This window comes from Aythya ferina, assembly GCF_964211825.1.
Source record: "Aythya ferina genome assembly, chromosome: 26".
In the NCBI taxonomy this organism is placed as follows: Eukaryota; Metazoa; Chordata; class Aves; order Anseriformes; family Anatidae; genus Aythya; species Aythya ferina.
This window is the reverse complement of record NC_140324.1, coordinates 5,662,812-5,687,209: the sequence shown is the minus strand read 5'-3', so window position 1 is coordinate 5,687,209 and position 24,398 is coordinate 5,662,812. Positions and strand designations below refer to the sequence as shown.

At 61.0% G+C, this 24,398-nt stretch overlaps 1 protein-coding gene across 1 annotated transcript in view; it reads left to right on the top strand.

The window, feature by feature from the left end:
- EFNA2 (ephrin A2) overlaps window positions 1–24,077 on the top strand; it is a 42,256-nt gene extending 18,179 nt beyond the window's left edge. Inside the window, exons 2-4 of the mRNA XM_084499070.1 lie at window positions 18,129–18,421; window positions 20,462–20,527; window positions 21,894–24,077. Of these exons, the coding sequence (XP_084355196.1) occupies window positions 18,129–18,421; window positions 20,462–20,527; window positions 21,894–22,015 (481 nt within the window). The 3' untranslated portion in view covers window positions 22,016–24,077. The remainder of the gene's footprint in view (window positions 1–18,128; window positions 18,422–20,461; window positions 20,528–21,893) is intronic.
- The last annotated feature ends 321 nt before the right edge of the window (window positions 24,078–24,398 follow it).

The window sequence follows — 24,398 nt, the reverse complement described above, 5'->3', positions numbered from 1 at the left end:
CCGCAGAGACGAAAGTGCTCGTGCACCTTTGTGTGCTGCTAACGGGTGGAAGAAAGCAGAGGCGGCCTTTGAAGGGGGAGATGGAGGTCTCTCCGCTGGGACCCCTCCAGGCTTTCAAAGCCTGTGTTATTTCTTTATTTTTAAATAGCCAAATTAAAGTGACTCCCGCTTCCTTTCCTCCCTGTTAGCGGATCGTGCCGCAAGCACGTGGCCCCCGCACGCCGTGCGGGGAGGGGGGGACACGGGCGGCTCGGGACGTGGGTGGGTGGGTGGGCGGCAGGGCGCCTGCACCCCCTGCCCACCCCGACCCCGCAGGGCCCCGGTGGGACGGGGCAGAGCCTCCCTCCTGCTCCCCGTTCTCAGCGGGACGTGGGGTGGCCGCGGCTGAGCGCGGTGCCACCGGGGTCCCCGGGGAGGTGGGCTTGGGGCAGGGGACACGGCCCCGCTGCCCCCCCCCCAGCCCCTCCGCTCGCCCCAGCACGCCGCCCCCTTGAACTCGAGCAGCCGAACGGATGAGTGGGCTTCTTCAAAGGGACCCCCCTGAAGTCCCTGCTCCCCCCCCCACCCCCTTCTCCTCCTCCTGTCCGCGTCCCTCTCCCCGGTTCCTTAAGACCCCGGTGAAAAGGCGAGCAGAACAAAGCACAGGAAGGATTTAAGGTGGTTTCCGCGCGGACCTGAATGTGGAGCTGCTCAATGGAAGAGGAGCCGTGGCCGCAGGGCGCTTTCATCCCCACGCCGGAGTTTGGGCGAAGGGGGCGAGCTCGGCCTCCCCGCGTCCCCAGCCCCCGGCCTCTTTTTTCTTTTTTTTTTTTTCTCTACTCTCTCTCTCTTTTTTTTTTTTTTTTTTTTTTATATAGTCTCAGATTTATTTTTCCACAGTATAATTCTGAAAGACAGCGGAGTATGAATTATTCATTGACCCCTAACTGCCTTTGCATACAATCCTGGCCGGGGGAGAGTGCCCGTGTCGAATGCATTTGTGTGCAGAGCTGGGCCAAAATGAATTGAAATCAATTTTTCAGGTTTGGCGGGGGCATTTGGTGATTTGGGGGCTCGGGGAGGGCCGGAGCACGTGGGGCATGGCCGGAAAGTTTCTGGTGGGAGTCGCCTCCTATCCAGAGCTGCCCCCATTGAGGGATGCTGACGGTGCCGTGGGGAGCTGGGGACCAGGGCTGGGCACTCCTGGGGCGTCCCCCTGGGGCCAGGGTTTGGAAATGGGGTCCTGGCCGTCCCCAGGGCATCTCGGGGCTGTGCCAAGGTCGGGGTCTTGGCTCTGTCCATCGCTGCCATGGCTCTGCTGGGCTCGGTCAAGGGCAAGTGAGTGCTGCTGCCTGCTGTAACCCCCCCCTGGGTGGGAAGGAGGGGAGAAACGCAGCCTTTTTACCAAATTCCTTCTGTTTTGGGTGAGCCTGACTCCAAACGTGAAGCATCTCTGAGGAAGGGGTTCCCCGGAGGGTCCCGGTGCCACCGGGCAGGGGACGGGGAAGGGAAGGTCCCTGGGCAGGTCGGTGCCAAAACCCACGGCGGGGGAAGAAACGGGGCGAGAAAGTGAGAAAGAGGGAGGGAGGGAGGGGGGCACCTTTGGAAAGGCTTTAATCTGATTAGGCTTTGAGTGAATGGACAAAGCGAAAAGGCTTAAACCCAAGTGAAAGGAGCGGGGAGGGGCGGGGGGGCTTGGTGCCCTGTGAAGTGGAGACCCCGGCGGCTCACGGCAAATTAGGTCAAATTTGGCCAGGGAGACACGAGGGGAAGGAAGAAAAGCGTGCGGGGGGGCGCCGGGCGGAGATCAGAGCACTGCTGCGGCCCCGCGACCCCGCTGCCGGCCCCCCCACCGCGTGGGGGCTCGCCCCGACCCCGCCGGGGGGGGCCGGGCACCCTCCAGCCTCGCGTGGCAAACGTGCCAGGGGCGAGCACCCCTCGGTGCTGCCACCACCATCACCTGGATGTGGGGAGTCCCCGTGGCCCCCCAGTGGTTTGGGGGGGACAGGTAAAACCCATCCGTGTCCCCCGCCACCGCGGCGTGAGCCAAGCCCCGTGTCTGTCCCTGCCCTCCCGTCCGTCTGTCCCCGTGTCCGTGGGTCAGGGTGCCCCTGGGGGTGGGTTGGGACGCGCCGTGGCTCGCTGCAGCCACGCTCGGTGCTCACACCTCGTGTTTTTTTGGGGGGAATCCAGCGCGTTTTGGGCATCGCGTGCGCTCCGTGGCCTGGCACAGCCGCAGCCGCTGCAGGCGGTGTTGGCACGGGGGGCATCGTGGTGGGGATGGGGGGGTCCCATCCTGTGCCCCAGCCCCTCTGCGGGGCTTTGGAGCTGCACCGAGCGCAGAAAGGCTGCCGGGGGTCTGCGGCCCCCCTCGGCAGGCCGGCCACCTTCCTCCCACCCGTGGTTTCCATCGCATCGATCCTGCCCCTGATCGATGGGCGCTGCCGTGTGGCCGGGGGCGGCGCTGGCCGGCGGGGAGGGGGGTGAGGAATGGCTTTTCGCAGAGCCCTGAGCGCCTTCCAGCATCGATCTCCCGGCGAGGAGCTGAGCCTCGTCAGGGATCAATTAGGCCAGTCATTAGCCGTGCCCCAGAGCCAAGCGTGAGTCTCGTTGGCGAGATGGAAGGGGACGGAGGCCCGGGGCTGGGATGGCCGGGGGGGGGAACAAGGGGGATGCCCACCCCCAGCAGCCAAGGGGGTCTGGCAGTGCCTGGGGGGGTCACCCCGAGGGGATGGGGCAGCTCCCCGTGGTCCTGCAGGCACGGGGACATCCCAGCAGCTCCCCTACACCCCGCAGTGGGAGCTGCTGGGCGCTCACCCCGAGCGCACGTGGGGTTCCCCGTGCCTCAGTTTCCCCGTTTGGCACTGGGCTCTTCCCATTTACAGCCCCCGGGAGCAGAGGGGTTGTCGGCGGTCACGGGAGCCCCGTGGTGCTGGGGTCGGCCCCAGCAGGTCGCTAACGTTTGTAATGCCCCTAGGGCTCGGTTTGGGGGACGGATCTGGGTCAGTGGGACGGGAGGCACCGGAGGCTTCCTGGGGGCTGCCAAGCGATGTGCGGTGCTCACAAGCACCCGGTGTGCTCTGTGCTTGTCCCGGGGTGGGGATGATAACCCCAGGGAGCCCCCCCATGGGTCAGGGGCATGCAGAGGAGCCGGGTTTTGGCACGGTCACTGCCCCCTGTGCTGCACCTCGGTGATGGTGGGGACCCGAGGACAGAGCAGCTCAGCACAGGGGCAGGAGCGCATGGAAGTGGAGGAGAACCCCCGGGTCTGTGCGCTGGGGAGCGGGACCAACGCCACCTCTTGGTCCTTTGGGTTTTTTGAGGTCATTGTCACTGGTGCCTTGGTTTCCCTGCGTGTGGTGGGCACGGGGAGCTCTGCCCAGGACCCGTGTCCGTAGCATCCCCAGCCTCTCCCCCAGCTCACGGGTCTGTTGTGTGGGTTTGTGCCCTGAGACGTGTGCCCGTGGGCCCTGGAGGTCAGGAGGATGGAGACTGGCTCCAAAATCTGCCCAAGCTGCCCTGCAACCTGCTGAGGTTCCTCGGGTCCAAACGCAGCCGGAGAACAAAGCCGAGCTGAAGGAGGCCGCGGGTGAGGAGAGGAACGGCTCTGAGCAGGCACCGCCCGCAGCAGCAGCCTCTGCCCGGGAGCTGCGGCTTCCAAGAAACAGAAAATAAGGAGGGTTTAAAGAAAAAAAAAAAAAAAAAAAAAAAAGAGAGAGAAAAGTTCCCCGATTACATCTGGTGAAGTGACAAATCTGCCAGGCAGGTGATTATCCTGTGTACGGACGTGCCGAACACAGATGCCGATAGGATTAAAGGGGAAGGGGAAGGGGGGGGGAGCTCTCCCCGTTAAACCAACACCTGATAAAAGAATAAACCAGCCGGAGGAAGAGATTGCCTGCGCTGCCAAGGTCGTGCGGGGAGGGGGCGGCTCCCCAGCCCCTCGCCCCCCCCCGGCCCCGGCCGCCCTGTACCCGGCATGCCCTCGGCGCGCTGCTTCCTTTCCAGGCACGTCCCGGGCATCCCCTCGGGACGGCGCAGAAAATTAACAGCAGTTCAGATCTGAGGAACTTTATGACACGTGTATGATAGGACTGAACCAGGGCGTAATTGAATGACGGATGAGCTTCCAAGAGCCACATTTCCAGGGAGTAATGAAAAATAGAAGTGCTATTGACTAAAGGAGCTTTCGGCGGCTGCTCCGCGCGGCGCGGGATGAGCAGGCTGCCGGCAGGGGGAATGCATCAATACGGCAAGTAATAGCTCAGTTATTATAACTCTGGAAATGTCATTCAGGCCTAACCAGAGAACACTAGCTATTAACTAGCCTTAAACAGAGCGCACGAGGCGGGGAGCCCGGCCTGGGAGCTCCCGATAATTATTTTACTTTCCTTCGTGGCTCCGCTGCGGGGCAGGATCCGGCCCCGTGGCACCCAGGCGGGCGGCTCCGCGCTGCTCCAACGCTGGTGCAGGGTGGCACGGATTTGGCACGGCTTTGGCACGGCGCTGCTCTTGGCCCCTCCGGCCACAAGCAGGGGGCCAAAACCACCGCAGCTCCCCCCAGAGCCTCCGCAGAGGCCGCTGAACGGCGGAGGTGTGCTCGGGGCTCGCAGCCTGCCTGCATCAGGGCACGGTGCGCCGTGGACCCCTGAGGTGTAATGAAAGCCTGTGGGGAGAGTATCGAGTGAACCTAAATGGATTTTCTCCATTAACACAGACCTATCATCCAGTTATCAGCTCCTCGGTGCTGAGTGCCCGGGGCCTGTGGTCGGAGCGCCTGGCGCTGGAAGTGCTCTCTGCCAGCGTGGTGAATATCTGCTGCCACAGCAGCCCCTGCCCTGCCGAGCCCGCGTGGGACAACTCCTGCACCCTCTCCCCAGCACGCCTGGCACGGTTGTGCCCTTCCCCGTGTGCCTTTGGAGCCAGAGCCTTCGGTCTCATTTGTGGGGTCGTCCAATTTGGGGCGCCCTTTGTTGGGACGGTGTCCCCGGTTCAGGACGGCTGGGTGCCGGCGTGGTGGTGGTGCCAAACCAGCCCTCCCCGTGCCCCCCACCCATGGTGGAGGTGTTGGGTTCTGCGGTGAGCGGCAGGAGCGGAGGAAGCGGGTCTCATTCCTGCACACAGCCGCTACCTGCTTTGCAAGTCAGAGTTCATCATTAGCCAGGAAATAATTAATTGTTGGGCAGACAAAAGGCATCGCTCGGCCCCCCCGGGGACCCCGTCAAAGGGAGCTGTCAGGGGCTGGCGTGATAAATTACGGCTCCGCTGGCTCTGCAGCCCGTCACCGTCAGGGCTGGGGAGAAACGTCCCGCGTCGTCCTTTTGATTGGGGGTCACCACGGGTCTGGATCCCGTCTGGCGTCCCCTGGCCACAGGGACAGGGACACTGGGGTGGCACAGGGTGCGCGAGGACCAGACGGGGCCACGGGGCTGGGTCAGAGAGGCCGGGAAAGGGGCTGGAGGGCGAGCAGCGTCCGTCCTGGCCGTGTCCCCCTGTCCATCTCCGTGTCCTCCTGTCCCTGTGCGGCATCCCGCTGGTGGCTCGTCAGCATCGGCGGCGTCACTGCGGGGCTGTGCCGGGGCCGGCGCTGTCCCCAGCTCCTGCCCTGTCCCCAGCTCCTGCCCGTCACACGAGCGCGGCCACGCTCGTCGGCAGCGTGCTGGGAAACCGCTCCCACCGCGCGCGTGAAATCTCCTTCGAATGGAAGCGTCGCAAGGTTAAAAAGTCACCCCTGAAACACGCCACCCCCGGGCTCCCCCGGCTGCGGCGGCGATGCCGCCTTGAAAGCAGAGCGGCCGACAGCCGACGTGATGGGGAGAGAAAGGAGGCGAGGCCGGGGCCATGGCCGGGCACCTCCCGCGGTGTCTCCGCAGAGGGAGACCCGACCTCGGGTTATTGGAGCCGGGAGCCAAGGGGGGATGGAGGAGGTGGCTGGCGCTGAGCCGCGTTAATTGGTGTGCTTTAAACGAATTGAGGTGGGCGGGGCTCCCAGCCCAGCCTCAGGACGGGGAAACTGAGGCACGGAGAGGCTGCTGCGGGTCAAGCCTTGCCCCTGGCTCTGAGACCAGGCAAACAAAAGAGCCCCGGGGGGGGTGAGGCAGCGGTCACCTCCCCCTGGTTCCTACAGCGGGGTGATCAGAGAGCTGCCCCCAGCGTGCCAGGGCCCGAACTTGCCATGTGCCGGGGCTCAGCAGCACTAACGAGGCCAGCCTGGAGCGGGTGAACCACAGGTGGGGCACGGGGGCCGTGCGCCCCAGCCCCTTTTGGAGACCCCCAAACGGGCGCCTTTGTCTGGATGCCCAGCGGGGCCCGGCGCGGGCGGCGGGGGGGCCCGGCTGCCTGCAGCAGATAACCCCCGGCGGCTCCCGCCCCGCGCCCCTTATCAGCCGTGTTAATTAGGGCGCTCAGCGTGAGCAGCCTGAGCACGTATGAGCACGCGTGGCCTCGTGCACGGGGCGGCACGTGTGGCTGCGGGGAGCGAGGCGCCGCGGGACTCGTGCACGGTGCCGGGAGGGGTGCGAACGGGACGGGTGTGCGTGGGGGCACGCGTGTCGGGCTGGGGGTGCGTGGGGCTGGGAGTGTGCGGGGTGGGGGTGCAGGGTGCTGGGCTGGGGGTGCACACAGCCTGGGCATGGCGGGGACCTGCCAAGCATGGCAGCTTCGTCTCCTCTCCTCGCCTCCCCGCCGGAGCCCGGTGCCCTGCTCACCTTTGCTGTCAGCTGGCACCGTAAACACCTTCTGCTGCGGCGGCTCGGCCCTGTCCTGAGCCATCTGGCCGCCGGCTCTTGCCGTGCTCTGCTCGCCCTCCCCTGGCCCTTTCCCTGCTCCCACCGAGACCCTCAGCTCCTCTCCCATCCTCCCCCCAGCACCCCTGGGTGTTGGGGTCCCGGCGTTGCCGCCCTCCCCATCCCACGTGCCCAGCCCGCGGTGCCCCCGCGTCTCTCCAGGAACGGCGGCGGGAGACGAGGACGCGCGATTGACGGCGCTAACGCAATTATCGGTACATTTTCCAGCCGCCGTCTCTCCGACAATGAATTTCTGATCTGATTAAATTTGCGCGGACCCCGACGGCACACGCAGATGTCTGCCGCCAGCCCCGCAGCCGGCCAGGCTCGGGCACTCCCGGAGCGCACTGGGGTTGAGGGCGAGGGGGTCAGCGTGGCCGGGGACCCCCGGAGCCCCCAGCCCCAAGGGGAGACGGCAGCATCGCCACCGCCAGCAGGGCACTGGGAGATGCCACCCGGCCACGACGCAGAGCGGAGGGGATGGGGACGGTGCTGCTCCATGGGTGAGGAGCACCCAAGGGTGCCCCCAGCTCGCTGCAGGGGGTGTCGGGGCTTTCCCCTGCGTTTTGCCCCTTGGGGTCCTGCTTTGGCCGGACCCCGCTGCCTGGTCCCGGCAGAGTCCAGCTGCAGGAGGAGTTGGGGGGGGGATCTGTGCCGCCTGGCTTATTACCGAGTTTAACCTCCAGCCTTCCTTACATGCCACAGTGCCCGTAACTAGTGCAGAGGCTGCTTTTATGTGCAAATGAGCCTTTTTTTTTTTTAATCTTTGACAGAGAATGTGCTGTGTTTACATAACAGAGGGCCCTGGTACTCTGGAGAGGGCCACTGACAGTGCTGGCAGGAGATGTTAAGAAAGATCTAACATTTCTGATCTCTGTTTAGCCAGAGGCGCTGAGAGGCAGCAGGGGAGGGTGGCCGGGGGGCGCCCGGGGGACAGCGGCTCTATTCCTGCTGCCTGGGGCACGGCCACGCAGGGGTCAGGGGCCGTGGGCTGGCCCTGGGGGCTCTGAGCCACCCTTGGGGGCCCTGAGCCATGGGACGGGGCCGTGGGTGCAGGTCTGAGACCCTCTGCATTGAGTTGGGGACACAGGCGGTGGCCTCGCGTGGTGGCACGGGACAGCACGAGAGAGCCACGAGGCAGTGGCATCAGCCTGGCCGTGCCCGTGTCCCCCCAGGGGTGCTGGGGAGGTGACCCAAGGGTGCCCCCAGCACCCAAACCTGCATCAGCTGTGGCGAACCTTGCGGGGAGGGCAGGGGGAGCTGCTGCCGCCAGGTTAAGTGGGAAGATGACCAATATCCAAAGGCCCGCCAGGTTAAAATGCATTAATTCAGGGTAGTCCGTTAATGGCAGTATTGATTAGTCTCAGGGCTGTGCTAACGAGCAGCCATGTTAATGAGGGGCGAGTGGTGTGAATTGCAGCATCTGGTGCAGATCCAGGGAGCGGTGATTAGGGGAGGGGGACCCACACCCCAAAAGGGACTGTGGGGCGCGTGGCCTTGGGGCTGCTGAGGCACGGATGGCTCTGGCATGAGGAAAAGGGGGAATTTCTGTGCCAAAACCCCGGATTTCCCACTGACGCCTGCTGTTTTTTTTCCTCCCGGAAAGCGAGTAACCTTGTGAGCCAGAGGAAAGCCTGTCTTGTCTGTGCCTGTATCAATCAATCAGCCGCGTGGATCTCTCCATCTCCCCGTCCGTCCGTCTCGTTGTTTCCTACTGTACTTTGTCATCGCGGCAGCGCCCGGCTACAATCTAATCAGCGCCCGTGTTAAGAGGTCTGCGCCGTCTGCTCGGGTTCGGTCCCAGACCTGGATGTGCTAAAAGCTCCCACTTCTCCTTCCCAAAGCGTCCTGGTGGGTTTTTGGGGGGCAGGAGGAAGCCGGAGCAGGTTCCCGTTTCTGCGGGGCTGAAATACCGCCCGGGATCTGGTGGCTGCACCCTGAAGAGCTGCTTAGTGTTTGGCCTGGCTGGCTTTTTTTCATTTGTTTTTTTCCTTGAAAATACCAAAAGCCTGAGTTTCTTCACCCTGCCTGTTTGTAGCCCTGTTCCCTGCACAGCGTGGGAGGAACGATGTTCAAATTCACCTTTTCCTGCTGCTTTTCTGTTTCTTAGTGTAACTTTGCAAAACTTGTGCTGCTTTGGGCAGATGCCAGTGCAGGGAGCAGAGGAGCTGGGCTCTGGCTCCAGCACGTCCCTGCTCTGTGGCGGGGGCACCCATGGGTGCTGAGGGTCTGCGCTCCCTGGCACGCCGACAGCGATGCTCGAGGGGAAAGCGAGGCGAGATCACAATCGGGGCAGAAGGTCTGGCTCGAGGGGTTTCCACCTCTCTTCTCCTGATTTGCTTCCCCAGCACCTTCCACCCAAGACCCCGTCAGGTCCTTAGAGAAACGAATTAAAATTCGCACTGTGACGTTAATTGTGCAGCATCACCACACCGCGCTGACCCTTAGGCAGCTCAGTCCCAGCTCCTTCTGCTGGAGCCAAAGCAGCTGCATCATCCCTCTGCTCCCTTCACGTGCATCAGCAGGAGGAAGAGCAGTCTGGTTTTGGGGTGCCTGTGAGTTCCCCCAAGGGCAGCTCCACAATGGGACATCAGCCCCAGCCCGGTGCCAGCTGCCCGTGGGGACAATTTGTGCACGGAAGCCCCTGAGAAGTTCTGGCACCTGCGGCTCCTCGTACTCGAGCAGGGTGGCTCTGCCTCCAAATTAATGTGTGTGGTTGAGGGCACGTCTTATAGGATAAGTGCATTGTCCCGAGAGCATTTGAGGTGTGAGAAGGGCCGAGGGCTGCTTCTTGGGGTAAAAAGAACCAAACTGAAGGAGGGTGCCCGACTCTGACGGTCCCATGTCTGTGCCCAGAGCCCTGCGGGTCAGGGGGCTGCAGGACTGTGCCCCCTGAGGTCCAGCCTCAGGGGCCAGATCCTGCCCCAGCTCGGGGTGCTGTGGGTGCCCCTGGGGCAGCGCCTGCCTTCCTGCACTGCTGCGTTTTTGCCACCTGTTGATGGAAACCTCCCCAATGCGCTGCGTGTCCAGGACCCTCGGCCGCCGCACGCTGCTGATTCGGCGGGCTCGCGCCTGCATTTAAACAAATTTTGTTTTTTTTTTTCCCCCGTTATAAAGTCTTCCAGTTGCCTGCGGGAGGGTGGATTGCTGCTCTTTTTCTAGATCTGCAAACAGGCTGAAATAATAGCTGCGGGTGTACCCATTTATCTAGATGTCTATCTATTCATGCATCCCATCTCATCCCACTCTGTCACCCGGTCCTGTAATATCTCAGCATCTCCCTAAAGCAAAAGATGACAATAAAGTGTAAATGGGGAGTGTTGGCTCTGGAGCATAATGATGGCAATTTAGATGCCAGCCATAATTTTTCCACCGTTGCCCCAGGTAACAGAGCAGTTGTCTCCTGTGGGAGCGCGGGCGAGCCCGGACGAGGTTACCTCCACTCTCCTGTGTCTAATCGCCGCCGCGCGTTTCTCTGGCTGTCATTTACATTTGAAAAAAAAAAAAAAAAAAAAGAAAGGGAAATATCTTTAAATCAAGATGAGTGAGCCTCCGGAGGGCGAGGCTGCACCAGCGTGGGAGGCTCCCCAGCGATGGAGGCTCTCGGCCAGCCCCAAACTGGGGGTGTCACAGGGACTTTGGCTGCCCGCATCGCCCCGGCCGTCGGGCGCAGGTTCCCCCGCAGGCGTCGTGGGGCGAGCTGGAAGCGGTTCCCTGCGGTGGGGAAAGCAATCACGGGCAGTAGTGCTGCATGGCGATTTGCATCTCATTACCCACAAGGCGCTGCCCTCCCTGGGCTGCTGGGGGCTGCTCCTTCCCTGGGCCCCCCTCGCTGTAACCCCATTGTGTCGGTGCAGGGGCCGGGTGCCTTCATCTCATAAAAAAAGTTGTAAAAAAAAGCCAATTTTATAAGAAATGAGGTTGGGGTTGGCGCTGTGGGTAGCCCTGGCTGCTGGCCTGGGGAGCTCCCATGGGTGCTGCCAAGCAGCGCCTGCTGTGGGCACGGGGCTGGGGTCTGCAGGGATGGAGAAGAGCACGGAGAGACGGCTCTCGTGGTGCTTTGGGACCCCTGGGCAGGACCAGCGAGGTTTGTACGGGCTCTGCCACGTGAACCTCCTGCCAGAGTTACCCCAGCGTTGCATCCAGCAGCGAGGAGCTCGGGAGCTTTGGCAGCAAAGCTCTGTGCTGCTGGGTGCTGGGTGGAAAAATGCGCCAACGACGAATCCACCGGTGCTGCCGGAGGACAGAGGCTGACCCAGGAGCCAAAACTGGTGACCACCATTGAGCATGGCAGGAGCGGGCGATCGAGGGCAGGGTGCTGGTGGCCAAAGGCTGTGGCCACACCGGGATTTCCCCGGCCCCGTGGAGCTGAGCCGGGCGCGCAGCCCCCTGCCACGTCCCCGCCACGCGGCGCGGCCACGGGCTGCGGCGGGGCTGTCAAACGGCATTAAGCCCAAAGTAACCTCCCGTCGATGGGAGCCGTCACCGTCAGTCCAGATAACTGTAATCGAGCTGCTGAATATGTAGCTGGGATCGGAGTTTTGTAGTTGAGATAAATATTGATATTAAAGCTGTCAGGGCTGGCGAAGTGATGCTTGATGCCGGCTCCGCCGGTTTCTCATTGCCCGACCCGCCAGCTCCCTCTGGTCCCAGCTCTGCATGGCCCCAGGGGGCTCCCCGTGTCCCGTGGTCCCCCCAAAAAGCAGGGACCATGCCTTGGAGTGCCGTGGCTGTGACTCGGTGCTATCGGCTGTGAGCAAAAGGGCAACCCCAGGCTTTAGTCCCCAGGGCTGGTGCCCTGCAGGCTGGGACAAGCCAGTGGCACCCAAAGTCCCCAGCCACAGAAAGTTGTCACCATGTCCCTGCACACCTGCCCCATGGGGGACCCCAACATGTGGACATGGGGAGACCCAAAGACCCCAAAGAGACGGGACAGCCGGCGATGTGTGGCGTGGGGCCTTGGTGTTAGTGAGCAGGGGAGGTTCTGGGAGAGGTGGCTGCAGCTGGGACCTGCACGCACCCAACGTGCTCTGAGACCAGCTGAGGGCCAGAGCTCACAGTATTACTGCTTAGGTCAAAAAAAATCCATCCTGGACTTTTTTCTGGTGTAACAAATCCATCCTGGAAAATCCATCCCTGGGCGGGCAGCGGGCACAGGGTGGCACTGGCAGCCCGGCTGGCTGAGTGGAGCAGCGACTGACAGGCTCAGGGCTCAGATGCTTGGAAAATAGAAAATGAACCCAAATCCCTCCCCTGCCATTTTTTGGGGTTGTTCCTGGTGGATGTTGCTGGCTGCCACCTTGCCCCTGCTCCTGCGCTTGTGGCTCACCGTTGGAGGTGCTCAGCCAGCAAGTGGGGAGAGCTGAGTGCGGGTCCTCCCGTCCACAAAAATAACTGAAAACGGAAAAACTGTCTCCGAACCACCTGCCTGTCCCTGCGGGGCTGTTCGGGAGCCCTCGTGTCCCACAGGTGCCCGTCCCTGTCCCTCCTCCCGCTCCCCGCGCTCCCGCGTGCTCCTTCTTTATTTTTTTAATTAGCCGATTCGCTATCTGGCGCTGAAGTGCGTTTCCAGCCACCACACTCAGGAAACCTCATTAACACAGATCAAAAGGAGCTTTTAATGATTTATAAAGGTGCAGCAGTTTGGAGAAATTAAATAATTTACGTGGTGTGTGTACGGCGGGGTCCCTCAAGACCACATTACAGGCGCACCGTGAGCTGCAGCCGGAGCCGCGCCGCGCTGCCGGAGCGTGCACGGTGCTGCACGTCCCCGCCGGGGCCGAGGGCTCGTCGCCTCTGCCTGGCAGGGCTGGGAGAGCCGAGGGCAGGGTGGCTCTGGAGCCCTGCCCCACGTCTTGTTCTGGCCATCATCGGCCGGGCTGGGGACATCGTGTCGGTGTGGTTGTCGCGTTTCTGCAGCGCATGGCAGCGGGGCACGGGGAGGTGTTCGCGGGAACAGAGGGGAATTGGAGAAACTTTCTCAGGTGGGAGAAAGAAAGAGCAGCTGCTCTCCCCTGGCTCTCTGGCCATGCAAAACACGTCACCGGCGTGCTTATAATAAATATTGGCTCCACAGGACGGGGTGGGAGCTGATGGGGTGCCGGGGTGGGATGGCCAAGAGTAGATGGGTGCAGGCATTTTGGTGCCGTGGTCTCCGGCTTCATTCACCTGTTGAGTCCCCAGCACAGGCAACGGGACCCCAAAAGCTGCTCCCAGCTCCCCACCCCACAGGGCAGGATGAGCACCGTGCCAGGCACTAGCTGGGGCTTCATCTGCATGCCAGCCTCTTCTACAAACATGCAGCCCACGTCCCCAGGGCCCCCCCTCAGCTCCGGGCACCGCACCACATGCGGGCGCTGAATCTGGCTTCGCGCAGGACGGAGCTCCTCTCCGCGGCATGGTAATGCAGGCTGCCCAAGGAGAAAAAAGAAACAGACGGGAAAACTAGCTTAAACGCTCCCGGCGTGAAGTCCATTGCCGGCCACGGACGTGCCAGCAACCAGCAGAGCACCAGGATTAATGGAAAAGAGCCCGAGCGCTGCGGAGAGGAGTCACGCGCCCGCGCCTCCTCCCGCGGGAGTAATTCCCCGCCGGCCCCCGTGGGACGGGGGGCTGCCTTTTTTGCTCCGTTTTACTGCATTTTGCTGCGTTTCGCTCGTTCCCTGGTGGGGGGAGAGGGGCCGGCGGCGGCGAAGGTGGCTGCTGGTGGCCGCTTTGCATTTTCATCAGGTTGTGCTAAAAAAAAAAAAAAAAGACGGCGAGAGCGCGCCGGGCAGGGCTGGGGCTGTTTTCGGGGGGGCTTGGGGGGGACGGAGGGCTGCTCAGCTTTATTTTGCTCTGTAAGAGGCTTATTACTCCTGATCACGCTGTGACTATTTGAATGACGGAGAATTTCAGCAGATGAAGGTGGAAACGAGAATTTTCTGTGCCCGGCTGCCCCGGGGCCATGGGACCCCCAGGAGCTGGGGACCCCCGGCACCAGCCCCCCCCCCCAGCCCCACTCTCGAGCCCCGCGTCGCCTCCCGCCCGGCTGCCGGAGCCCGTTCCAGCCCCTTGCTCCTCTGATGGTTGCAAACCTTCTAATTTCCAGCCTCAATTTATTCATGGCCAGTTTATACCCATTTGTTTATGTGCCAACACTGTTCTTCAGCTTAAATAGCTCTTTTCCATCCATAATATCTCCCCCCCCCCCCCCCCAACGTATTTCAGTGAGCGCAATCATATCTCTTTTCAAGCTGTTCGGGAAAGAAAAATCTGAATTATTTAACCCTTGGGACACTGGCTGGGCATGCAGGGTGTAACCAGACCACGAGACAAATGCCCTTTGTCGGTGCACAAGGCTGCTGCGCTCCTTGGGGGCTTTTAGGGGGGGCTGCTGCTGCCTGGAGGGGAAACTGAGGCAGGGGCTGTGGGGGGGGGGCTCGGGATGGGGTCTGGGTGCTGCGGTGCCCAGCACCACTGCCCGCTGGGCACGGCTGAATCGTGGCAAAGCTTTGTGTTGGGCGCTTCTGGAGGGTTTTGCGGGGCAGGCATGCGAGGGGCGCGGCCGCCGTCCTCCGAGGGTCACCGGGATGTGAATTTAGATGAGATAAAAAAAAAAAAAAAAAAAAAAAAAAAACACACACACAAAAAATGAGAGCAAGCCGGAGAGCGCGTGTGCTGCCTCGGCAAATAGGGACGGGAAGGATTCAACCTCCCCGCTGGCAGAAATGGCTCGCAGGTGGGGTGCTGAGAGCCGTGGCAGGACGGGGCCGGTCCTGCCGGAGTGAAATCCTTGGCACAGCCACACCGGTGCCACCCTGTGCGTGGAGGGGACCCGCAGGTCCCTGCCCAGCCCTGGCTTCACCCCAGGGTGGCACCTTGGGGCTGGGGGGAGCCAGGGGCGCCTCCTGGAAGAGCCCTGCCTGGACTTGGCCCCGTTAGCCATGGGGTTGTTGGGCCTGGGTGTGGGATTCAGCTGGGGCGCAGCCGCCCCCTGGTTCCATCGGGTTGCAGAAAAAGCCTTAAAAAAAGAAAAGTAGAGAGCGAGGGTTGGCGTGACGTCTCCCTAAAGCAGCTTTGTCATCGGGTGGGCTCTTGGAAGGCTTTTCTTCCTCCCCAGTGAATGTCTGAGAAGGAAAATCTGGGGAAGGAGCCCCCACGGCCCCCAGTGCTGCCCTGTCCTTGGCCAGCACCGCGCGGGGACCCGGCGGGGGGCAGTGGGGCCGCTTGGTTCCTGATGTTTTATTCCAGGCAATTTCACTCCAATGGATTTCCGCTCTTGTCATGCAAAAGGAGAGGCAGCGAGGGCCGGGAAAGTTCTCAATTAACGGCCAGGGACGTGGATGGGGAGCGAGGGCAGGGCGGTGGCACCGGGCAGGCGCTGGGGCACCCCGAGGACTCCCCCGGTGCCCCCCGGAGCCACCCCCATGTGCAGATCCCCCGGGGAAGGGTCCCTCGAGCTGGGGGCTGTGGGATTGGGGCAGCCCCGTCCCCTGCCCCGCAGAGCTGCCGGGCTGTCAGGCAGCGCTAACGGTAACGAATGCCCCTAATGAAGCACCCAATTAGCCGGGATCCCAGCCCTAATGGTAGCTGACAGAGCTGAAAGCCGCGCGGAGTCGATTGTCAAGCGCAGCATCCCACCGGGGTGAGCGCCGAGGCCGCTCCATTCATCTCTGTCAGGGAGAAGGAAGGCTCCCGCGTTAACCCTTGGGCGCTGGGCGAGCTCCGGGCCCCCACGGCCCCAAACCAGCCCCCACCCGGTTCCAGCACCAAGGCGGGCACCGGTAAATGGTGAAATCCTACACGTGGCGCGGGGCCTGTGCCGGATGCGCGCAGCTCTGGAGGCGCAGATCCCACAAACCAGCCCCTGGTGCGGGTGGGTGCTGAGCACGGGGACGTGGTGCTGCTTCCTGCAGCTCTGGCCACAGTGGTTTTGTGGGGTCCCAGCATTGTGTGGAGGGTCTGGGCCAATGCCATGTCCAAAATTCCCAGGATTATGGCAGGATGTGCTCACCGGGGAGGTTTTCATTCGGCGTGACCTCGTCAGCCCCACTGCAGATGGGATGCCCGTGCCCCAAAACTCCCCGGGGAGCCATCGCGTCCCCTCCCACCGGGCTGCAGCATTTCACCATTTTAACTTTATTTCTATTTTATTTTTTCTAATGTTTTACCTTACAGCTGGCCCATGGCAGCTCAGCACCACGAGCGGGTGCCGGGCCAGGCACATGCAGCCCACCAGAGAACGCACCAAAACTGCCCGGCTCAGCCCAGCCTGGCCAAGATCTGCTTTTTTTTTTATATATATATATATTTCGAAGCAGACGAATTAGCGATGTGCCTCGTTTAGACAGTTCAAATCCCACTCATTTTAATTAGCGCGGCCTGGCAGCCCTGCTGCGGGTATTACACGGGGCGACAGCGCGCTTTCCAGGTGGCGGGTTTTTAAAATGCTGTTGACATTTCGCGGACCGAATGCCTTAAACGATAACAAATTAACAGACGGCTCCGTGCGTGCGCGCCGCTCCGTGTCTGGCTCCGCGGGAGCTCCCGCCAGCAGACCCCAGCCAGGGAGCGCGCCCGGGATTTACGGGGTGGGGAAGCAGCCGGGGGGGGGATCGGGGGCACCAGTAAAGCTTTGCTGGCAATGAAAAGCTGGGACGGGTCCGAGACGAAGTCACCCCGAACCTGGGGTGCACGGGGATGGATGGGGACGTGCCCTGCCCGTCCTGTCCCCAGCCCTGTCCCCACACTGGCACGTTCCCATGTGCCATCGCCCTGTCCCCACATCCCACCCCTCTGTCCCTGCATCCCATCACCTTCTCCCCACATCCCATCGCCCGCTCCATAAAACATTTCCGTAGCTTTACCTGTGACTTCATGCCTCTGGCCCTAAAAGCACCAGGCTGAGCAGACTTCTGGCTGGGGGGGGGACACCGTCCCGGTGCCATCAGGCTGGGGGGCTAGGATTTCGCTCCTGCTACCCCCTCCCTCCCACACACCCGCAGTGTCCTGTCCTTGTCCCCAACCCAAGAAGCCCCCAGGGTGGTGGGACAGGAGCTGGGGGGGCACCGTGCTGGGGCTGGGCTCCTCCGCTCCCCCCGCAAAGGCAGAGCCCTCCCCTGGCCCCGGGAGCGCCCAGCCCCGTCCGTGCCATTTATCACAGCTAATCAGCTTTAATTCAGCAATTTGTCAGTCCGGCAAAAGCCCTTGGAGTTGGCTGATTTTTTTTCCCAAAAATATAATTATTATTATTATTCCCCTGATAAGCGTGGGCCCTTCTGTTACAATCGCCTTAGCTTGGCTTTTAATAACAATCATTAAAATAAATAATTTTTTTTTAAATAAAAGGAAGAGAGGAGAGCTTTTTATTTTTTTTTTTTTATTGTTTTGTGTGCGTTTGAAATTGTTTCCCAGTAAATCGCGGCCCTTTGTATTAATTTTACATTTTAAAATGTTACCTTGCCAGGGGCAGGGTTGGCACAACCGACTCGGAAAAGGAGAGGGAAGGAGAGCGAGCAAAGCCCTTCTCCTTAATTAGCGCCTGTCCCTGTGTGATCAGAGTGCTTATGAGGCAGGTAATGAGCTGGATGGCGGCTCCGCGTCGCCGCCCGGCTCCTTCGGCAGGGCTCAAGGACCAAAATCCCCGTCCTGCCCCCCCCCGTCCCTTTTGGGGTGCCTTTTTGGGCACCGGTGGTGATTTGGGGGGTGCTCAGCGTCGTCGGTGTGTTTGGGGCATCTTTGTGATGAGTTTGAGCCAGCCTCAGCCCAGGTGGTTTTGGGGAGCACTGGGGGTGGCAGTGGGCAGGATTAGTGTGGGGGGGCACAACGTGGGACACATATGGGACATGTGGTGTTGGGGGGAGTGGTGCTGCAGGAGCCTCAAGTTAATTAGCAGAGAAAACTCATCACAAGGCGGGGGATAAAGGAGAAGCACCAGGTTGGCTCCTGGGGGGGGGTGTAGGGTTGGGCCGGGGGGGGCCCAGGGTGCCAGGGGCAGGGGCCGGGTGCTGCTGTGGGGTGGGAGCCACCGCATGCAGGGCCCTCTTCGGATCCGCTAATCCCTTAATCTCTCCGATAATCAGTGCCAAAAACGCAAATTACAACGGGATTGCGGCGCGCATCGGCACTAATACCAAAAGGGCTGATGCTTATCGCGGTGAATAATGATTTATTTTTTTTTTTGCTCCTCGGTACCGAGTATCACCCGTTTATTAATCCCACAACACCGAGGCTCCGGGTTTAATCTCCTGAGGTCGATGCTGGGGAGGGGGGGGGACCGGGGTGATGAGGTTGGGGAGGGGGTGCGGGGCCGGGCAGGATCAGGCCCCGCGGAGCTTTTTTGGTGGGGGGGGATGCAGGGTGCTAACACCGGCTGTGCCGCAGGTTCCACCGCGGGGACTACACGGTGGAGGTGAGCATCAACGACTACCTGGACATCTACTGCCCGCACTACGAGGAGCCGCTGCCCGCCGAGCGCATGGAGCGCTACGTCCTCTACATGGTCAACTACGAGGGGCACGCGTCCTGCGACCACCGGCAGAAGGGCTTCAAGCGCTGGGAGTGCAACCGCCCCGACTCCCCCAACGGGCCCCTCAAGTTTTCCGAAAAGTTCCAGCTTTTCACCCCCTTCTCGCTGGGCTTCGAGTTCCGGCCCGGCCACGAGTACTACTACATCTGTGAGTGGGGGGCTGCCGGGGTGGGGTGGGGGGGCTGGACGCTGTCCCCCAAAATCTGCCCCGGGTGTCCTGAGTGAAGGGGAGCAGTGGCCACGCTGGCTGCCCAAAATGCTGTAAATCCCCCCAAATCTGGGCACGTGGCAGGATTGGGCCCACTTTTAATTCCTGGTGTGGCCAGGCTCAGGGGTGGCAGTAGAGGAGGAGGAGAAAGAGGAGGAGGATGAGGATGAGGAGGAGGAAGAGAGCTGCTCCAGCCTCGGGAAAATAAGCTAATGGGCTCGGATCGGGCGCTGGGAGCCTTGTGATCAATAAAGGGTAAAAAAGTAAAAATAAATTAGAAACCGTGACCCCCCAGCACCCGCTGGTGTCACGGGGAGGCAGGGACGCCTCTCTCCTCACTCAGGAGCTGCCCGGCCTGCTTATCTCCCTTATTATTTCTCCCCCTTTTTCCTAAAGCATCTGTTTTCAGCCCACTTAATTTGTTCCTTTTATCTATATTAAATTACCATTTTCCCCCCTCGCTCTCTCCCCCTGTAAAATGTCACTCGCGAAATAACGGCAGCTACAACTCTCTCTTCCCCCCCCCCCCCGCCCCAGCCCCATTTTATTTTTTATTTTTTTTTTTTTTTTTTTTATTTTTAATGTCGTTAGGGAGAGATTACACAGAAGTAAATGGTGAAGCTGATCATTGCTAAACCGGTTAGGATTCATGTCATGCGGAACATTAGAAATTATGCCTCTTTGAGGAACCGTATTTAGCAGACATGAAAGAAAAGAAATTACCTCCTCCTCGCGCCCGCGGATCGGAATGCCATTAACCTCGCGGGCACGGGGACGGGGCCGTGCTCCTGCGCTGGGCCAAGGTCGTGCGCTGGCCCTGGGGACGGGGGTGGGCACCGCGGGCTCCGTGCACGGTGCCAGGCGCCGGCGCCGTGACCTTCCCGAATTTCGGCAGTCGTGTTCCCTCCAGGGCGCTGCACGAGGGAGGAAAAGGAGAGGATAAGAAGTAACGGGCGCTCCGGCACCGCTGTCCGGACCCCGCTCCATCAGTGGGGATGTGGTACTGGTGTTGCTGCTCGTTTTGGGGTCCCCAGAGCCCGCCGTGTCCCCCCCCAGAGCTGGTGTGCCCGGAGCCGCGCGTGCCAAGCAGGGTGGCCCCTTGCTGCCAGCTCTGGCACGAGCCACATCCCAATTCCCCCTTCTTCCAGATGAAATTAAACTTTATTGCGAGTAACGCGCTCTTCCCTTCTTTAATTCAAAAAAAAAAAAAAAAAAGGAAAAAAGAAAATTAAATTCCTATAAAAACACATATATAAAAAATCACATTTTCTAATATTGCGAGGGGACTTTCACCAAGATAATTATTGCAATTACTCCCTTTGTCTCTCCCATCGAGTATTAGTTTTGCTCTGCCTTTAGCCTCGTTTTGCCTGCGAGGGAGAGCCATGCAGACCTGCCCCCGCTCTCACCCTCCTTGGTGGCACGGGGGGGACAGGACAGAGGCCACCAGAGAGCCACCAGTGGGGAGTGGGCTTTGGGCAGGGGGCTCCTGTGGCACACATCAGCTGGAATCACCCCGGCCGTGCCATGGGGCTGGGCATTGCAGACCTGGAGCCCCGACCCCATTCCCATCCCAGGGGTTTGGGGCTGTGGGTGGGGGCAGAGCATCACCGCCAGCACCCTGGGGTGCCACCATGAAACCTGGGGCTTCCCTGGTGGTGACGGTGACACCGACACCGAGCCCTCGCCCCTTCCTCTGCTCTTCCCATCCCTGCCCTCGTGTTCTGCAAGGCATTAATCCCACATGAGAGCCCACGGAGCTGCTGGAGGCAGCCCGAATATTTGCTGCTGATCGCTGCCAGTGCACTGGGACCAGTAAATGCCCTTCACTGGGCTGCCCTGGAGCAGGGCAGGGCCAGCCCCAGCCCTCCTGCTATAAAGGGTCCGGGGTCCCTGCTTGTCCCTATGGGGGGCTGTGGGGTCCGAGCTGCTGCCTCGCTAACGGGACCACTTCTGTCTCCCCTTTGTGCTTCCCCACAGCCGCTTCTCCCCCGAACATGGTGGACAGGCCCTGCCTCAAGCTGAAGGTTTACGTTCGGCCGACGAGTAAGTGAGCGCCACGGGGCCGTGGGGAGGGGGCCGCGGGGGGCAGCTGCCCTGCGGGGTGGGCTGCTGGCCCCTGGGGGCTGCTGCTTTCAGGTGTGGGTGAGGGGGGACCTCTGGTTTCTGTGGGACTTGGTTGCATAAAAGTGGCTTTAAGGGAAGGGAGGTTTGGGGCAGGAGCTTTGGGGCAACGCAGACCCCTATGGCTGCATCCCGTCCCCATGGCACGCCAGGTCTCGGGTGACCCCCGGTGTCCCCAGGGTGGCACTTTTGAATCACCGAGGTGCAGGGGGCTGTGAGCACCGGGGGGACAAACCCTGCTGGTGTCCTGGGGCTCGGGGGTGCCCCCATCCTGCCCAAAAAGCTCCTCTGCGGGGTCCGTGCCCGGAGCCACGGCTGGCGCAGGGCGAGCGCCTCGCCTGGGCGGCTGCCGCCTGCCGCTGGGTTTCAGAAAGGGGAAAAAAAAATAATAATCTCTGCACAGTGGCTACTTTTCAGAATCAAATAACTCAGCCATTTAAAAAAACAAATTAATAATTTTCTTCTCCTGTTAACGTGTAATTAGCAAATGGCAGCAGCTCTCCCTGGGGAAGGGCTGAGTGCCTGTGAAATGTCACCATTTAAAAGGATGTCTTTCTTTTTTTTTATTTGCATGGCTTTAAAATAAAACCCAATATAATGAAACCATCTGTAAAAAATCATTCTGTTTTGTTCAGGACTAGGGCATAATGGGGGAAAAAATCTCTCCTGATATAATTTTTTTTCAGTATTTTAATAATATCGGGATTTTATTATGTGGGTGCCTTGCAGAGGCGAAGGGCTGCCTTTGTGCGGCCGTGGCACAGGCACTGCTCGGGGGGGGGGACACCGGGCCCCCAGGGGATCCACTCCAGACCCTGGGACCTTTTGCATCTGCAAGCACCCAGCCCTGGATGAGAGGGGTCCTGGGTGACCCCACGCGAGGACCCTGCAGGATGGGGACAGGAGGAAGGGGCAGGGGCAGGCGCTGCTTTTCCTGGCTCTGGCTCTGTAAAAAAAAAATCCTTAATCCGGTGATAAACACGAGAGAGCAGAGCCCGGGGAACGCGCTAACAGCGTTAGCCATAATTTAACTTCTTTTCTGGCCACGCGCTGCTCTGCCACCCGGCGCGGTGCCGGATTGCCGGGCTGGTGTCACGCAGCTGGGACGGATCCAGCCCTGCTGGCGTCCGAGCAGCCGGGGAGGTTGGGCAGGGAACGGGGCCCAGGCGCTGCCTGGCACCACCCTGGGGTGCCAGGCACCAGCGGGGGTGCCGAGCATCGCCCGCCGTGCCCCCGGGGGGTGGGCTCAGCCATCTCACACCTCCCTTCTCCTCGTCTTCTCCCGCAGACGATTCCCTCTACGAGTCCCCGGAGCCCATCTTCACCAGCAACAACTCGTGCTGCAGCCTCAGGGTGCCGCACGCCGCGCTCGTGGTGGTGCCGGTCTTCTGGACGCTGCTGGCCTCCTAGCGCTGCGGGGCGAGGTGCGGGACGGAGCGGGGCTGTGCTGCCGGCCAGGAGCCCCCCGGAGCCCCCCGCAGCAGTGCAGCGCGCCGGGGGAGCGGTCCCGCACCGGCGGCGGTGGAACCGGGACGGATCCTGCCCGCGCGCGCGCGCCTCGAGGGCTCCCTTCCCTGCAGCTCGCTCGGCTCCGGCTCCCCCGTAGGATGTTGCTTTTTACATTTCTAGACCAAATATAGAGTCCTGATTTTTGATTTTTTTTTTTTTTTCAGATTTTTTTTTTTTTTTTTTAAAAAAAAAAAAGATTTTTATTTTGGTTGGCTCTGTTTCAGTCCAGGCTTCCCCGTGTCAGACTGAACCGCACGGGGGGGGTCCCTGGCGCTGAGCCCCTCTCTCCAGGGGGGCCGCGGTGGCCGTGGCACGCTGCCTTCGCCCGGCACGGCGAGACGGACGCCACCACGGTGCCGATGGCTCTGCGGGCACGGACTCCTTCCCAGCCAGGCCACCCCTCCTGCAGCAGGACGTCGCAGCGCACGGGGATGGGGGACCCAGATGGACACGAGGCCGCTGGGGGGGTCCCCGAGCTGTGAGCCCCCTGGGGTGACCCCTCCCCATGGCTCGCACCGTGGATGTCACGTCCGTCCCCGCGGGGCATCTCCGCCAGCAGCGAAGTGGCAGCACCCATGGGGAGCCCTGGGGGTCCCGGATGGCACCAGCAGCCCCCTCGGGTGTTCGGCTGGATCTGGGGCTGGAGCAGGGCCGACCGCTGCCCCCCCCCCCGGTGCTGCATCCCCTCCGTGTCAGCCCAAGCACCGCCTGTGCCCCCCCGGGGGCTGGATTCCCCCCCAGCGCCAGGATGGAGCAGCTTTTTGGGTCTGCACCCCGTCCTCCTCGCCGCCTCCCAGGTGCTCGTGGCCGTGCAGGCTTCTCCCCTGCATTGGCCGTGGGGGGCGGACAGGGGACCCCCCCATGATTGTCCCCCCTGCTCTGTGCGGGGCTGGCACCGGGGCCACGGCTGCGCCGGGCTTTGGCTTGTTCTCCTCTTCTTTATTCACATCCAAAAGAAAACCACGGAAAAAAACCCATCGGCCCCAAAGCGCAGGGGGTGGGAGATGAACCAGAGAGGGGCCCGGCCCCTCCTCGCCTTAAATCCAGGACTGTCCCCCCCCCCCGGGGGGCTCACGCCGGGGGTGGTGGCCCCGGGACACCGGTTTTGCCCGTGCCGAGCCCTTTCCACGGACCTTTTCCAGCCCCGTCTCTTTTCTCCGCGGGGGCCCGGGGGCCGCTCCGCTCTGTAAATACAGCCGGCAGGCGCTATACTGTGAGCGTTTTTTTATGTATTGTTGAGAATGAATTTTATGGAAGGGTTTATTTTATTTTTATTTGATTATTTTTATTTTTTAGACTAGGACGCTGAAATCTCGCAATAAGCTCATCTCAACCATCCAAAAAAAAAAGAAAAAAAAAAAAAGAAAAGAAAATGACAAAACGATGATTAAAAAAAAAAAACAAAACGCATTCCCCGCCACCGCCCCCCCCCCGTCCTGTCCCCGTCCCCGTCCCCCCGTGTCTTGACCAGGTCGTGGTTCTCGAAGGCGAGCGGAAGCATCGTGGTTCTCCTGGCACCGGTACCCCGGGGGGTGAGGGGGGAGCCGGGGGCCGTGCCCGGGCACCGCTCCAGCACCGCCAGGCTCGCAGGGGAGTGGCGACGGCAAAACCTGGCCTTCGGTCTGTGTTTTATATATATATAGATTATATATATAAATATCTATATTGTGTACAGCGACTGTGAGAGAGTTAAAAGCAAAGTGAGGCAGCAACACTTGCAGGGAGCTCTGAGCAGAGGCGAGGGTTGGGTGAGGGCTGGGGGGGGGTTGCTTGGGTCGGTTTTTTCCCTTGGGGGCAGCCCGCTGTCGGCGCTGGTTTTGCGTGTTGGTCTCCGTCCCGCCTAGCTTCGTCCTTAGCCACGCCGCTTTCGTCCTCGACGTCGTGCTGATGGTAACCGGATCACCACCTAATTTGGATTCTGTATTTTTTTATAATAAAATAAAAATAAATGTCATGTGAGGCCCTTGCTTTCGAGAAGTGCCTTTCCCTCCCGCCGCCACCGCCGGGCTCCGATTCCAAACGCGCCACCGGTCCGGCCACCAGCAGCACTGGGGGGCACTGGGAGGCACTGGGAGGCACTGGGGCGCAGCAGGGTGGCCGCGCTCGACTCCTTCCCCACTCCCAGCGCCGCCCTCCCCACCGGTGCGAGGGGGCCGTGCCGCCAGACCGCTCTGCTGGGTGGTGCGTTAATTACGGGAAGGATTTAATTACTCTGTTAATGAATAATAATGGATATTAAATTAATTAATATGCGATTGTTGATAGTACTTAATTATGGGAGGCA